This window comes from Oncorhynchus nerka, linkage group LG11, assembly GCF_034236695.1.
Source record: "Oncorhynchus nerka isolate Pitt River linkage group LG11, Oner_Uvic_2.0, whole genome shotgun sequence".
In the NCBI taxonomy this organism is placed as follows: domain Eukaryota; kingdom Metazoa; phylum Chordata; class Actinopteri; order Salmoniformes; family Salmonidae; genus Oncorhynchus; species Oncorhynchus nerka.
Window position 1 is genome coordinate 16,448,209 of NC_088406.1, and position 16,129 is coordinate 16,464,337.

Sequence of the window (16,129 nt, forward strand, 5' to 3'; positions counted from 1 at the left end):
GCTGTGGATGAGTGAAGCTGTAACATTACACTGTTGTGTTTCTGTTGCTTTTGCTGCCTTTCACTAAAGGCTAAATGTGTTTGTTCTTCTCTCGTTTATTTCCCAAGTCAGAGGGAGGATCTGCTGTGTCAATTCTGGTTGATGTAACCTCTGAGCTATTGACCCACACAGCCACAGATAGCACCATGCACTCGTCATGTACACACAGGTCTGGACAGTATTTTGGAGAGAGCCCGAGCCGCTGTACGCCGTGTGACGTCATCTCGACGTAGCGCGGAGGGGAACTACCGCGTTCAGTCTTCGCGCGGTGTTTTGTTTTCTGCGTCCCATAAATGGTAAAATGGTAAAAATGCTGCCTTGACATTTTATATTTAATGTTTATGTGCTCGTTCTGAATTGAAGAGACCGTACGGATAAAAACGTTAGCCATGTAGCTAGCTCGGCTGGCAGGTAGCTATAGTTGGTTGCCATCAATGGAGAGAGTGTCAAAACCATCCGTCGGGCGAGAGAAGGTAAACATAGCTAGCAGGCTAACGTTAGCTATCCAACTCAACAAACCCGTCTTGACTAGTTAGCCAGCTAACTTAGCTTGCATTTTAATGGAGTAAAGTTTAGCTAGTTTACGTTAACTATTGTACATTGCATGTTTGCTTCAGATCCAACTAGGTGTTTTTCAGCAAGCTATCGTTAACCATTTGACACAGCTTCTTGTCTTTACTTAGCTAGCAAGCGAACTTTGCTTTAAGCAAAGAACTAGTCAATGTTATGGTTAAAGTGAGAGTGACCATAGTCGGCCTTTCTGTGCAACACTGAATTAAATTGAACACCACTAAACGTTAGTAGCTGTGTACCAGATAATTCTATTGGTGATGTAGAGGGGAGTGTGTGGCCTTTGTTTTGGGCGACAGTCTTAAGGAATTGACTCGATCATTAGAATGGGAGACAGTTTGTAGTGTTTGGTAGTAATAATATGAATAATATTATTGGTGTTGGGAACAGTAATATCATGGTGTTAGAAATGGTGGTTCCCTGACTGTCTCTGTCTGTCTGCAGGAGCTCTCTGTCGGTGTGATGTCTGACATTCTGTCTCTACCCTCCTACAAAGACTACCCCGCAGGCCGCCCCTTCATCAACACCTCTCTACCCTCCTACACACTCACAACTCGCAACACACACACACCCTGCCAGACACTGTCCAGCAAGGCATTCCCAGAAAGCAGCAGTGCAGGTAACCAATCACTACCTGCACTGCTGCTAGAACCAAATTGTGTGTGGGTGAGACAGTTTCCATTGTGGTTGTGTGGTGAGGCTGGTCTCCATGGCAACAGCAGGTGACACATGACACCACAGCCTATTAACAGAGGCTCTGCTAAACGCTATCCCTCTATCCCCACTCTCACATCTCTATCCATCTACCTTCAGCTATCCCCACTCTCACATCTCTATCCTTCTACCAGCCATCCCTCTATCCCCACTCTCACATCTCTATCCTCCTACCTTCAGCCATCCCTCTATCCCTCTATCCCCAGTCTCACATCTCTATCAATCTAACTTCAGCCATCCCTCTATCCCCACTCTCACATCTCTATCAATCTACCTTCAGCCATCCTTCTATCCCCACTCTCACATCTCTATCCTCCTACCTTCAGCCATCCCTCTATCCCTCTATCCCCACTCTCACATCTCTATCAATCTAACTTCAGCCATCCCTCTATCCCCACTCTCACATCTCTATCAATCTACCTTCAGCCATCCTTCTATCCCCACTCTCACATCTCTATCAATCTACCTTCAGCCATCCCTCTATCCCCACTCACATCTCTATCAATCTACCTTCAGCCATCCCTCTATCCCCAACATCTCTATCAATCTACCTTCAGCCATCCCCCTATCCCCACTCTCACATATCTATCCTCCTATCTTCAGCTCCCACTACATCTCTATCAATCTACCTTCAGCCATCCCTCTATCCCCACTCTCACATCTCTATCAATCTACCTTCAGCCATCCCTCTATCCCCACTCTCACATATCTATCAATCTACCTTCAGCCATCCCTCTATCCCCACTCTCACATATCTATCAATCTACCTTCAGCCATCCTCTATCCCCACTCTCACATCTCTATCAATCTACCTTCAGCCATCCCTCTATCCCCACTCTCACATCTCTATCAATCTACTTTCAGCCATCCCTCTATCCCCACTCTCACATCTCTATCCTCCTACCTTCAGCCATCCCTCTATCCCTCTATCCTCAGTCTCACATCTCTATCAATCTACCTTCAGCCATCCCTCTATCCCCACTCTCACATATCTAACCTTCTACCAGCCATCCCTCTATCCCAACTCTCACATCTCTATCACCTTCAGCCATCCCTCTATCCCCACTCTCACATCTCTATCAATCTACCTTCAGCCATCCCTCTATCCCAACTCTCACATCTCTATCCTCCTACCTTCAGCCATCCCTCTATCCCCACTCTCACATCTCTATCAATCTACCTTCAGCCATCCCTCTATCCCAACTCTCACATCTCTATCCTCCTACCTTCAGCCATCCCTCTATCCCCACTCTCACATCTCTATCAATCTAACTTCAGCCATCCCTCTATCCCCACTCTCACATCTCTATCAATCTACCTTCAGCCATCCTTCTATCCCCACTCTCACATCTCTATCAATCTACCTTCAGCCATCCTTCTATCCCCACTCTCACATCTCTATCCTCCTACCTTCAGCCATCCCTCTATCCCTCTATCCCCACTCTCACATCTCTATCAATCTAACTTCAGCCATCCCTCTATCCCCACTCTCACATCTCTATCAATCTACCTTCAGCCATCCTTCTATCCCCACTCTCACATCTCTATCAATCTACCTTCAGCCATCCCTCTATCCCCACTCTCACATCTCTATCCTCCTACCTTCAGCTATCCCTCTATCCCACTCTCACATCTCTATCAATCTACCTTCAGCCATCCCTCTATCCCCACTCTCACATCTCTATCAATCTACCTTCAGCCATCCCTCTATCCCCACTCTCACATCTCTATCAATCTACCTTCAGCCATCCCCCTATCCCCACTCTCACATATCTATCCTCCTATCTTCAGCTATCCCACTCTCACATCTCTATCAATCTACCTTCAGCCATCCCTCTATCCCCACTCTCACATCTCTATCAATCTACCTTCAGCCATCCCTCTATCCCCACTCTCACATATCTATCAATCTACCTTCAGCCATCCCTCTATCCCCACTCTCACATATCTATCAATCTACCTTCAGCCATCCCTCTATCCCCACTCTCACATCTCTATCAATCTACCTTCAGCCATCCCTCTATCCCCACTCTCACATCTCTATCAATCTACTTTCAGCCATCCCTCTATCCCCACTCTCACATCTCTATCCTCCTACCTTCAGCCATCCCTCTATCCCTCTATCCTCAGTCTCACATCTCTATCAATCTACCTTCAGCCATCCCTCTATCCCCACTCTCACATATCTAACCTTCTACCAGCCATCCCTCTATCCCAACTCTCACATCTCTATCCTCCTACCTTCAGCCATCCCTCTATCCCCACTCTCACATCTCTATCAATCTACCTTCAGCCATCCCTCTATCCCAACTCTCACATCTCTATCCTCCTACCTTCAGCCATCCCTCTATCCCCACTCTCACATCTCTATCAATCTACCTTCAGCCATCTCTCTATCCCCACTCGCACATCTCTATCCTATCTTCCTACCTTCACCCATCTCTCTATCCCCACTCTCACATCTCTATCCTCCTACCTTCACCCATCTCTCTCACTGTACTCATCACCTCTATTCTTCTGAGTGGCTGAATGACGTTCTCGCTGATAAAGTTTTTACTCATGAATGTCTGGTGGAGAATAAATTCAACTCTGAGTGTGTGGGATAACAGATAAGGCAAGATATGATGGTACGATATTCATCCTCAAAGAGGATTATAGTGTGTGTGTGTGTGTGTGTGTGTGTGTGTGTGTGTGTGCGATCCTGTCTGCTCTGATGAACCTACAGGAGAAGATCAGGAAGCTGGAGTTGGAGAGAGGCAGAACGGAGCGGAGTTTACACAGCCTGGAGAAAGAGACCTCACACACTGCCCTAAGGAGTGACACACACACACTGAGAGACACACACAAACCCACAGACACACACGAGAGAGAGACCAGCAACCAGTCAGAACACAACCAAGGTGAGCGACGTGATCATTTTCCAAAATATGTAAGTGTTTTGTTTGAGAGTAAACAGATGCTCTTTCTGCCCCCTGTCTCACCCTCTCTCTCTCCCCTCGGTCCCCTCAGTGTTAGTGACTCAGCTGGCTGCAACAGAGGCTCGCTGTAAGCTGTTGGACAGACAACTGGAGTACATGAGGAAGATGGTCCGCAACGCAGAGGCCGACAGAACAACCCTGCTCAAACGCCAGGTTAGCATACGCCTTACCTAGCATTATCGATGCTAACCCAGAGAGACAGGCTAAGGACAGGATCTCTAGCTGTATGTATGATGCTCCGGTAGCACTCAGTTACCATAGTGACCCTTTCAGGTTTCCCTGGAGATGACCAGGTCTGCTGCTCCCGCCCCTGACTCCGCCCACCAGGCCCAGTTAGAGAAGCTGGAGCTACTGGAGCAGGAATACCAGAGACTGACCCGCACACAGAACCACGCAGAGGTGTACACACACACACACACACACGCAAACTCATTTTCACCCCAAATAGGATATGGTGGGTCTGATGTCTGTATGTGTGTGTCTTAGAGGAAGATTCGTGAGTTGGAGCTGAAACTGCTGCAAGAAGAACACCAGAGGAAATTGGTCCAACACCAGGCCAACCAGGTACACACACACACACACACACACACACAGGACACACACACAGGACCAGGCCAACCAGGTACACACACACACACACAGGACCAGGCCAACCAGGTACACACACACACAGGACCAGGCCAACCAGGTACACACACACAGGACCAGGCCAACCAGGTACACACACACACACAGGACACACACACAGGACCAGGCCAACCAGGTACACACACACACACACAGGACCAGGCCAACCAGGTACACACACACACAGGACCAGGCCAACCAGGTACACACACACACACAGGACCAGGCCAACCAGGTACACACACACACAGGACCAGGCCAACCAGGTACACACACACACACAGGACCAGGCCAACCAGGTACACACACACACACAGGACCAGGCCAACCAGGTACACACACTCACAGGACCAGGCCAACCAGGTACACATACACACACACAGGACCAGGTACACACACACACACACACACCAGGCCAACCAGGTACACACACACACACACAGGACCAGGCCAACCAGGTACACACACACACAGGACCAGGCCAACCAGGTACACACACACACAGGACCAGGCCAACCAGGTACACACACACACAGGACCAGGCCAACCAGGTACACACACACACAGGAGTAGGCCAACCAGGTACACACACACACAGGACCAGGCCAACCAGGTACACACACACACACACACAGGACCAGGCCAACCAGGTACACACACACACACACACACACAGGACCAGGCCAACCAGGTACACACACACACACACACACACAGGACCAGGCCAACCAGGTACACACACACACACACACACAGGACCAGGCCAACCAGGTACACACACACACACAGGACCAGGCCAACCAGGTACACACACACTCACAGGACCAGGCCAACCAGGTACACATACACACACACACAGGACCAGGTACACACACACACACAGGACCAGGCCAACCAGGTACACATACACACACAGGACCAGGTACACACACACACACACACACAGGACCAGGCCAACCAGGTACACACACACACAGGACCAGGCCAACCAGGTACACACACACAGGAGTAGGCCAACCAGGTACACACACACACACACAGGACCAGGCCAACCAGGTACACACACACAGGACCAGGCCAACCAGGTACACACACACACAGGACCAGGCCAACCAGGTACACACACACACACAGGACCAGGCCAACCAGGTACACACACACACACACACACACAGGACCAGGCCAACCAGGTACACACACACACACACACACCAGGACCAGGCCAACCAGGACCAGGCCAACAGGTACACACACACACACACACACACCAGGCCAACCAGGTACACACACACACACACACAGGACCAGGCCAACCAGGTACACACACACACACACACAGGACCAGGCCAACCAGGTACACACACACAGGACCAGGCCAACCAGGTACACACACACACACACAGGACCAGGCCAACCAGGTACACACACACACACACACACAGGACCAGGCCAACCAGGTACACACACACACACACAGGACCAGGCCAACCAGGTACACACACAGGACCAGGTCAACCAGGTACACACACACACACACACAGGATCAGGTCAACCAGGTACACACACACACACAGGACCAGGCCAACCAGGTACACACACACACAGGACCAGGCCAACCAGGTACACACACACACACACACACACACACACACACAGGACCAGGCCAACCAGGTACACACACACACACACACACACACACACAGGACCAGGCCAACCAGGTACACACACACACACACACACACACAGGACCAGGCCAACCAGGTACACACACACACCAGGTCAACCAGGCCACACCAGGTACACACACAGGACCAGGTCAACCAGGTACACACACACACACACACACAGAACCAGGTACACACACACACACACAGGACCAGGCCAACCAGGTACACACACACACACAGGACCAGGCCAACCAGGTACACACACACACACACAGGACCAGGCCAACCAGGTACACACACACACACACACAGGACCAGGCCAACCAGGTACACACACACACACACACAGGACCAGGCCAACCAGGTACACACACAGACCAGGCCAACCAGGTACACACACAGACAGGACCAGGCCAACCAGGTACACACACACACACACACAGGACCAGGCCAACCAGGTACACACACAGACAGGACCAGGCCAACCAGGTACACACACACACACACACACACAGGACCAGGCCAACCAGGTACAGACACTCTAGAGATGTGTAATTGCAACTATTTTGCACACTGTTTTCTCACTGGTCCTCAGCTGCAGACAGGTCTGGAGGCCAATCGTATCCTGATCCAGTCTGTGTCGCCCCGCCTTCCCAAAGACAGAAGTACAATCAGAGAGAAGAAACACCTTTCCAAGGTAGCAGCCTTCCCATGAGCCTTTGGGTGCTGGTGTTTCTGCTGGAGATGAATGTCAGTCGATGTGATCCTCCTCTCACACAGACACTAAACTAATTGTTCAGGCCACATGTCTGATTGGCCAAAAAGCCTTTGATTCATACCAATATCTACAACACCTTTCCTGATGTGAATTTGTGTGCTCTACCAGAAACCTGTTCTGCAGCAGACCTCACACACACAGCCACACTACAGACTGAGCCTAGGAGACGTCCCATTTGTAGCAGGGAAGGTACGAACATGCACATCATATATGCAGAACACATTTTTGTACGCAGACATACCAGAGACTGACTCTTTAGTCTGTAGGGTGCAGTCTCTCTGTCATCTCTGTCTCTCTCTCTCTAGTCTGTAGGGTGCAGTCACTCTGTCATCTCTGTCTCTCTCTCTAGTCTGTAGGGTGCAGTCTCTCTGTCTCTAGTCTGTAGGGTGCAGTCACTCTGTCATCTCTGTCTCTCTCTCTCTAGTCTGTAGGGTGCAGTCACTCTGTCATCTCTGTCTCTCTCTCTCTAGTCTGTAGGGTGCAGTCACTCTGTCATCTCTGTCTCTCTCTAGTCTGTAGGGTGCAGTCACTCTGTTGTCTCTCTCTCTCTAGTCTGTAGGGTACAGTCACTCTGTCATCTCTGTCTCTCTCTCTCTAGTCTGTAGGGTGCAGTCACTCTGTCATCTCTGTCTCTCTCTCTCTAGTCTGTAGGGTGCAGTCACTCTGCCATCTCTGTCTCTCTCTCTCTAGTCTGTAGGGTGCAGTCACTCTGTCATCTCTGTCTCTCTCTCTCTAGTCTGTAGGGTGCAGTCACTCTGTCATCTCTGTCTCTCTCTCTCTAGTCTGTAGGGTGCAGTCACTCTGTCATCTCTGTCTCTCTCTCTCTAGTCTGTAGGGTGCAGTCACTCTGTCATCTCTGTCTCTCTCTCTAGTCTGTAGGGTGCAGTCACTCTGTCATCTCTGTCTCTCTCTCTCTAGTCTGTAGGGTGCAGTCTCTCTGTCACCTCTCTCTCTCTAGTCTGTAGGGTGCAGTCTCTGTCACTCTCTCTCTAGTCTGTAGGGTGCAGTCACTCTGTCATCTCTGTCTCTCTCTAGTCTGTAGGGTGCAGTCTCTCTGTCACCTCTCTCTCGCTCTCTAGTCTGTAGGGTGCAGTCTCTGTCATCTCTGTCTCTAGTCTGTAGGGTGCAGTCACTCTGTCACCTCGCTCTCTAGTCTGTAGGGTGCAGTCACTCTGTCACCTCGCTCTCTAGTCTGTAGGGTGCAGTCTCTCTGTCACCTCTCTCTCTCTCTAGTCTGTAGGGTGCAGTCTCTCTGTCATCTCTGTCTCTAGTCTGTAGGGTACAGTCTCTCTGTCATCTCTGTCTCTAGTCTGTAGGGTGCAGTCTCTCTGTCACCTCTCTCTCTCTCTAGTCTGTAGGGTGCAGTCACTCTGTCATCTCTGTCTCTCTCTCTCTAGTCTGTAGGGTGCAGTCACTCTGTCATCTCTGTCTCTCTCTAGTCTGTAGGGTGCAGGCACTCTGTCATCTCTGTCTCTCTCTCTAGTCTGTAGGGTGCAGTCACTCTGTCATCTCTGTCTCTCTCTCTCTAGTCTGTAGGGTGCAGTCTCTCTGTCACCTCTCTCTCGCTCTCTAGTCTGTAGGGTGCAGTCTCTGTCACCTCTCTCTCTAGTCTGTAGGGTGCAGTCACTCTGTCATCTCTGTCTCTAGTCTGTAGGGTGCAGTCACTCTGTCATCTCTGTCTCTAGTCTGTAGGGTGCAGTCACTCTGTCATCTCTGTCTCTAGTCTGTAGGGTGCAGTCACTCTGTCACCTCGCTCTCTAGTCTGTAGGGTGCAGTCACTCTGTCACCTCGCTCTCTAGTCTGTAGGGTGCAGTCTCTCTGTCACCTCTCTCTCTCTCTAGTCTGTAGGGTGCAGTCACTCTGTCATCTCTGTCTCTAGTCTGTAGGGTGCAGTCTCTCTGTCATCTCTGTCTCTAGTCTGTAGGGTGCAGTCTCTCTGTCATCTCTCTCTCTAGTCTGTAGGGTGCAGTCACTCTGTCATCTCTGTCTCTCTCTAGTCTGTAGGGTGCAGTCACTCTGTCATCTCTGTCTCTAGTCTGTAGGGTGCAGTCACTCTGTCATCTCTGTCTCTAGTCTGTAGGGTGCAGTCTCTCTGTCATCTCTCTCTCTCTAGTCTGTAGGGTGCAGTCTCTCTGTCACCTCTCTCTCGCTCTCTAGTCTGTAGGGTGCAGTCACTTTGTCACCTCGCTCTCTAGTCTGTAGGGTGCAGTCTCTCTGTCACCTCTCTCTCTCTCTAGTCTGTAGGGTGCAGTCACTCTGTCATCTCTGTCTCTAGTCTGTAGGGTGGAGTCTCTCTGTCACCTCGCTCTCTAGTCTGTAGGGTGCAGTCACTCTGTCATCTCTCTCTCTAGTCTGTAGGGTGCAGTCTCTCTGTCACCTCTCTCTCGCTCTCTAGTCTGTAGGGTGCAGTCTCTCTGTCATCTCTGTCTCTAGTCTGTAGGGTGCAGTCACTCTGTCACCTCGCTCTCTAGTCTGTAGGGTGCAGTCTCTCTGTCACCTCTCTCTCTCTCTAGTCTGTAGGGTGCAGTCTCTCTGTCACCTCTCTCTCTCTCTCTAGTCTGTAGGGTGCAGTCTCTCTGTCACCTCTCTCTCTCTAGTCTGTAGGGTGCAGTCACTCTGTCATCTCCGTCTCTCTCTCTCTAGTCTGTAGGGTGCAGTCACTCTGTCATCTCTGTCTCTCTCTCTAGTCTGTAGGGTGCAGGCACTCTGTCATCTCTGTCTCTCTCTCTAGTCTGTAGGGTGCAGTCTCTCTGTCATCTCTCTCTCTCTAGTCTGTAGGGTGCAGTCTCTCTGTCATCTCTGGCTCTCTAGTCTGTAGGGTGCAGTCACTTTGTCACCTCGCTCTCTAGTCTGTAGGGTGCAGTCTCTGTCACCTCTCTCTCTCTCTAGTCTGTAGGGTGCAGTCTCTGTCACCTCTCTCTCTCTCTCTAGTCTGTAGGGTGCAGTCACTCTGTCATCTCTGTCTCTAGTCTGTAGGGTGGAGTCTCTCAGTCACCTCGCTCTCTAGTCTGTAGGGTGCAGTCACTCTGTCATCTCTGTCTCTAGTCTGTAGGGTGCAGTCACTCTGTCATCTCTGTCTCTAGTCTGTAGGGTGCAGTCACTCTGTCACCTCTCTCTCGCTCTCTAGTCTGTAGGGTGCAGTCTCTGTCATGTCTGTCTCTAGTCTGTAGGGTGCAGTCACTCTGTCATCTCTGTCTCTAGTCTGTAGGGTGCAGTCACTCTGTCATCTGTCTCTCTCTAGTCTGTAGGGTGCAGTCTCTCTGTCATCTCTGTCTCTAGTCTGTAGGGTGCAGTCACTCTGTCATCTCTGTCTCTAGTCTGTAGGGTGCAGTCACTCTGTCATCTGTCTGGATAAGAGCGTCTGCTAAATGACTTAAATGTAAAATGTAAATGTCTCTAGTCTGTAGGGTGCAGTCACTCTGTCACCTCTCTCTCGCTCTCTAGTCTGTAGGGTGCAGTCTCTGTCATGTCTGTTTCTAGTCTGTAGGGTGCAGTCACTCTGTCATCTCTGTCTCTAGTCTGTAGGGTGCAGTCACTCTGTCATCTCTGTCTCTCTCTCTCTAGTCTGTAGGGTGCAGTTACTCTGTCATCTCTGTCTCTCTCTCTAGTCTGTAGGGTGCAGTTACTCTGTCATCTCTGTCTCTCTCTCTAGTCTGTAGGGTGCAGTCACTCTGTCATCTCTGTCTCTCTCTCTAGTCTGTAGGGTGCAGTCACTCTGTCATCTCTGTCTCTCTCTCTCTAGTCTGTAGGGTGCAGTCACTCGGTCAGGGCCAACGTCCAGTCTGTTCTCTCCCTGCTGAAGCAGCATCAGCCCCAGCTATGTAACGCACGCGTCCTCTCCCACACCCCTCTGGCCCAGCAAGCCAATGGCAGCGGCTCCTCCTCTTCCTGTGGGGAGGAGCTATCAGACCTCCTGCTGGCCCTGCAGGATGAACTGGGACACATGAGTCTGTGAGTGTGTCTGTCTGTTAGAGAGTCTGAGACTTTGTTTCAGCATGAATAGCTATCTCAGTTGTGTGTGTGTGTGTGTGTGTGTGTGTGTGTGTGTAAATGTCAGTGAGCAGCAGGAGTTGGTGCGGCAGGCTGAGACCTGTGTGTGTGAGCGGGAGAGGAGGGGGGTGGAGAGAGAACAGGAGACTCTACTCAGGAGAATGGAGAGAAAAGCAGACCAGATCAGCAAGCTACGCAGACACCAAGCACAGGTACACACACACACACTAAGCACAGGTACACACACACACCAAGCACAGGTACACACACACACCAAGCACAGGTACACACACACACCAAGCACAGGTACACACACACACCAAGCACAGGTACACACACACCAAGCACAGGTACACACACACACCAAGCACAGGTACACACACACACCAAGCACAGGTACACACACACACCAAGCACAGGTACACACACACACCAAGCACAGGTACACACACCAAGCACAGGTACACACACACACCAAGCACAGGTACACACACACACACACCAAGCACAGGTACACACACACACCAAAGCACAGGTACACACACACACCAAGCACAGGTACACACACACACACCAAGCACATGCACAGGTACACACACACACACAAGCACAGGTACACACACACACCAAGCACAGGTACACACACACAAGCACAGGTACACACACACACAAGCACAGGTACACACACACACCAAGCACAGGTACACACACACACACACACACACACACCAAGCACAGGTACACACACACACACACCAAGCACAGGTACACACACACACACACCAAGCACAGGTACACACACACACACACCAAGCACAGGTACACACACACACACACCAAGCACAGGTACACACACACACACCAAGCACAGGTACACACACACACACACCAAGCACAGGTACACACACACACCAAGCACAGGTACACACACACACCAAGCACAGGTACACACACACACACACCAAGCACAGGTACACACACACACACACATGCACAGGTACACACACACACCAAGCACAGGTACACACACACACCAAGCACAGGTACACACACACACCAAGCACAGGTACACACACACACACCAAGCACAGGTACACACACACACACATGCACAGGTACACACACACACCAAGCACAGGTACACACACACACCAAGCACAGGTACACACACACACCAAGCCAAGCACAGGTACACACACACACAGTTTGATGACTAAGAACTATGTAACTGTGGTTTTGCCTTCAACATATCCACAAACACATACATTTGATGAAGGAGTTTTTCCACTGTTTCTCACTTTCTGTCTCTGTGTAGGTGAAGAGGTTTAGGAGAGATGCTCGTCAGAAGCAAAGTGGAGAGGTGAAGGTGACCACCACAGTGACCACGCGCGGTCGCTCTGCCGGGGCGGTCAAGGTTCGACCGGGGGACCGTAGCAGGAAAAGTCTAACACTGCTCAGGGACATGAAGTCCCTGCAGACCTCGCTACACCCCAACCAACCACAATGGAGCTACTGACCACAACAGTACCAACCGCAATGGAGATACTGACCACAACAGGACCAACCGCAATGGAGATACTGACCACAACAGGACCAACCGCAATGGAGATACTGACCACAACAGGACCAACCGCAATGGAGATACTGACCACAACAGGACCAACCGCAATGGAGATACTGACCACAACAGGACCAACCGCAATGGAGATACTGACCAACAACAGGACCAACCGCAATGGACCAACCGATACTGACCACAACAGGACCAACCGCCAATGGAGATACTGACCACAACAGGACCAACCGCAATGGAGATACTGACCACAACAGGACCAACCGCAATGGAGATACTGACCACAACAGGACCAACCGCAATGGAGATACTGACCACAACAGGACCAACCGCAATGGAGATGCTGAAGAAATGAGGACCAAACCTTTCTCTGATGGACTCCAGAGACACTGTGTAGGGAAGAGGAATGAGGCTGCAACAGGAGGGACCATGATGAGGAAGATGCTGATGAATGACCTCCAGGGACATGGGGGTGTAGGGAAGAGGAATGAGGCCTACCAAGGCCATTTGGAGAGGAGGATGCTGATGAATGACCTCCAGGGACATTGGGGTGTAGGGAAGAGGAATGAGGCCTACCAAGGCCATTTGGAAGAGGAGGATGCTGATGAATGACCTCCAGGGACATTGGGGTGTAGGGAAGAGGAATGAAGGCCTGACCCTCCAGGGACATTTGGGCCTAAGAGGAGGATGCTGATGAATGACCTCCAGGGACATTGGGGTGTAGGAAGAGGAATGAGGCCTACCAAGGACATTTGGAAGAGGAGGATGCTGATGAATGACCTCCAGGGACATTGGGGTGGGGTGTAGGGAAGAGGAATGAGGCCTACAGGGACAAGGACATTTGGAAGAGGAGGATGCTGATGAATGACCTCCAGGGACATTGGGGTGTAGGGAAGAGGAATGACCAAGGACATTTGGAAGAGGAGGATGCTGATGAATGACCTCCAGGGACATTGGGGTTTGGAAGAGGAGGATGCTGATGAATGACCTCCAGGGACATTGGGGTGTAGGGAAGAGGAATGAGGCCTACCAAGGCCATTTGGAAGAGGAGGATGCTGATGAATGACCTCCAGGGACATTGGGGTGTAGGGAAGAGGAATGAGGCCTACCAAGGACATTTGGAAGAGGAGGATGCTGATGAATGACCTCCAGGGACATTGGGGTGTAGGGAAGAGGAATGAGGCCTACCAAGGACATTTGGAAGAGGAGGATGCTGATGAATGACCTCCAGGGACATTGGGGTGTAGGGAAGAGGAATGAGGCCTACCAAGGACATTTGGAAGAGGAGGATGCTGATGAATGACCTCCAGGGACATTGGGGTGTAGGGAAGAGGAATGAGGCCTACCAAGGACATTTGGAAGAGGAGGATGCTGATGAATGACCTCCAGGGACATTGGGGTGTAGGGAAGGCGGGTAATGATGTTGTATTTCAGATGTCTTTGATAGAGCAGCATAGCAGTGACATCACACAAGACTCCTCCTGATGTTCCAGTAAATCTGCTTCATCTATTGTCTCTCCCAGGGGGTTTAACAGGGTGTGTTGTGTACATCTGATACTGTGTGTTCCACTGTTGCTGCAAACCTCAGCTCACTGCAATAGACTGCATTTTGTGTGTAGTTTTGTGTATTAAATAGTGTAACCACTCTGCTCAAGGATTCCCTAAGATTAAGACACATTTGAGTGTGTGAGTAGGGAACGAAGAGGAGGGGGGGTTGTGGGTTGGGAAACCTTACGATTTCCCTAAAGATTGTGTGTGTGTGTGCTGAGGATTGCTGTTGTTTACTTGGACCAACATTTTAAATTTGTTAGATTTCTACAATTACGGCTTGTGTAACTTGTCTATCAAATTGTCTGAAATAAACCATTTATTTTCTAGTGTTGACACTTTCCTTGATATGAATAACGGAACTTTCCTTATGGTGTTTAGTTTTTCATCTTCCTGAAACTCAGACCATCTATATTTGAATAAAGATATCTCCTGCCACCTGTTAGAAGTTGTTGAAAATGTTTTTCTGGTAATGTTGGGTCCCATCAGCACCAGACAGAATGACTTGCCTGGACCTTCTCCATCCCTGAGATGTCAGTGTGGTAAATGGAATACTGACTAAAGAGACGACCCTGTCTTTCAAAGATCATTCGTAAAAATCCAAATAACTTCACAGATTGTAAAGGGTTTAAACACTGTTTCCCATGCTTGTTCAATGAACCATAAACAATGAATGAACATGCACCTGTGGAACGGTCGTTAAGACACTAACAGTTTACAGACGGTATGCAATTAAGGTCACAAACTTAGGACACTAAATAGGCCTTTCTACTGACTGAAAAACACCAAAAGAAAGATGCCCAGGGTCCCTGCTCATCTGTGTGAATGTGCCTTAGGAATGCTGCAAGGAGGCATGAGGACTGCAGATGTAGCCAGGGTAATAAATTATGTAGGCCTAACATTTAGTGTTTCCAAACATGTCAAGAGGACTTCCATCAAGCTGAATACTTCACCAAACAATAACAAATAAAAACTAGGCAGAAATATGTTGAGATTGCATTTTATTGTGTATGTATGCTGGTGTGTTGGTGTGTAGCCTATACTGTATCATGGTATGAAACATAAAATTGAGCCAAATTAACCAAATTTATTACACAAAAAAATACATATTTTTATATAGTGTGTTCTCTTTCCAGAAGGGTCTATACAGCATTTAGATAACACACACAAGACCACCACTGGTATACACCTTCTACAACAAAAAATACATATTTCAGTAACTTCAGTCTTTGTTTTCAGAATTAGTATCAATTTTATGATGAAATAGCATTTTGGTTTTATCCTCCTCTGAGCCGTAGGTCTGCATGTTTTGGGCCCTTCAATAACACAATGAAAATGAGAGAAAAAGATGATTCAACTACAACCACAGTATACAGTTGATTTTATTTGACTTTTATTTAACTAGGCAAGTCAGTTAAGAACAAATTCTTATTTTCAATGACGGTCTAGGAACGGTGGGTTAACTGCCTGTTCAGGGGCAAAACAACAGATTTGTACCTTGTCAGCTCGGGGATTTGAACTTGCAACCTTTCGGTTACTAGTCCAACACTAACCACTAGGCTACCCTGCTGCCCCAGTTGAAGTCGGAAGTTTACATACACCTTAGCCAAATACATATAAACTCAATTTTTTTTTACAATTCATT

General features: G+C 49.5%; 1 protein-coding gene across 3 annotated transcripts; it reads left to right on the forward strand.

The window, feature by feature from the left end:
* Nucleotides 1–260: 260 nt before the first annotated feature.
* Nucleotides 261–13,105, forward strand: cep57 (centrosomal protein 57). 3 transcript variants are annotated; one of them, XM_065024255.1, is made up of 11 exons: nucleotides 261–512; nucleotides 1,054–1,227; nucleotides 4,019–4,223; nucleotides 4,333–4,454; nucleotides 4,575–4,700; nucleotides 4,788–4,865; nucleotides 7,191–7,292; nucleotides 7,482–7,562; nucleotides 11,116–11,324; nucleotides 11,431–11,575; nucleotides 12,679–13,105. In XM_065024255.1, exons 1-11 carry the CDS (start codon nucleotides 474–476, stop codon nucleotides 12,877–12,879), a joined length of 1,482 nt encoding a protein of 493 aa, XP_064880327.1. In that variant the 5' UTR covers nucleotides 261–473; the 3' UTR covers nucleotides 12,880–13,105. The 3 variants fall into 3 exon arrangements, with proteins under 3 accessions (XP_064880327.1, XP_064880328.1, XP_064880329.1); XM_065024256.1 differs by having other exon boundaries at nucleotides 262–343; XM_065024257.1 differs by having other exon boundaries at nucleotides 269–335.
* The last annotated feature ends 3,024 nt before the right edge of the window (nucleotides 13,106–16,129 follow it).

Coding starts and splice junctions, on each gene's coding strand:
- cep57 (XM_065024255.1), top strand. CDS start 474: ATGGAGAGAGTGTCAAAACCATCCGTCGGGCGAGAGAAG. Junction 513..1,053: donor CATCCGTCGGGCGAGAGAAG/GTAAACATAGCT, acceptor GTCTGTCTGCAG/GAGCTCTCTGTCGGTGTGAT. Junction 4,455..4,574: donor CAACCCTGCTCAAACGCCAG/GTTAGCATACGC, acceptor TGACCCTTTCAG/GTTTCCCTGGAGATGACCAG.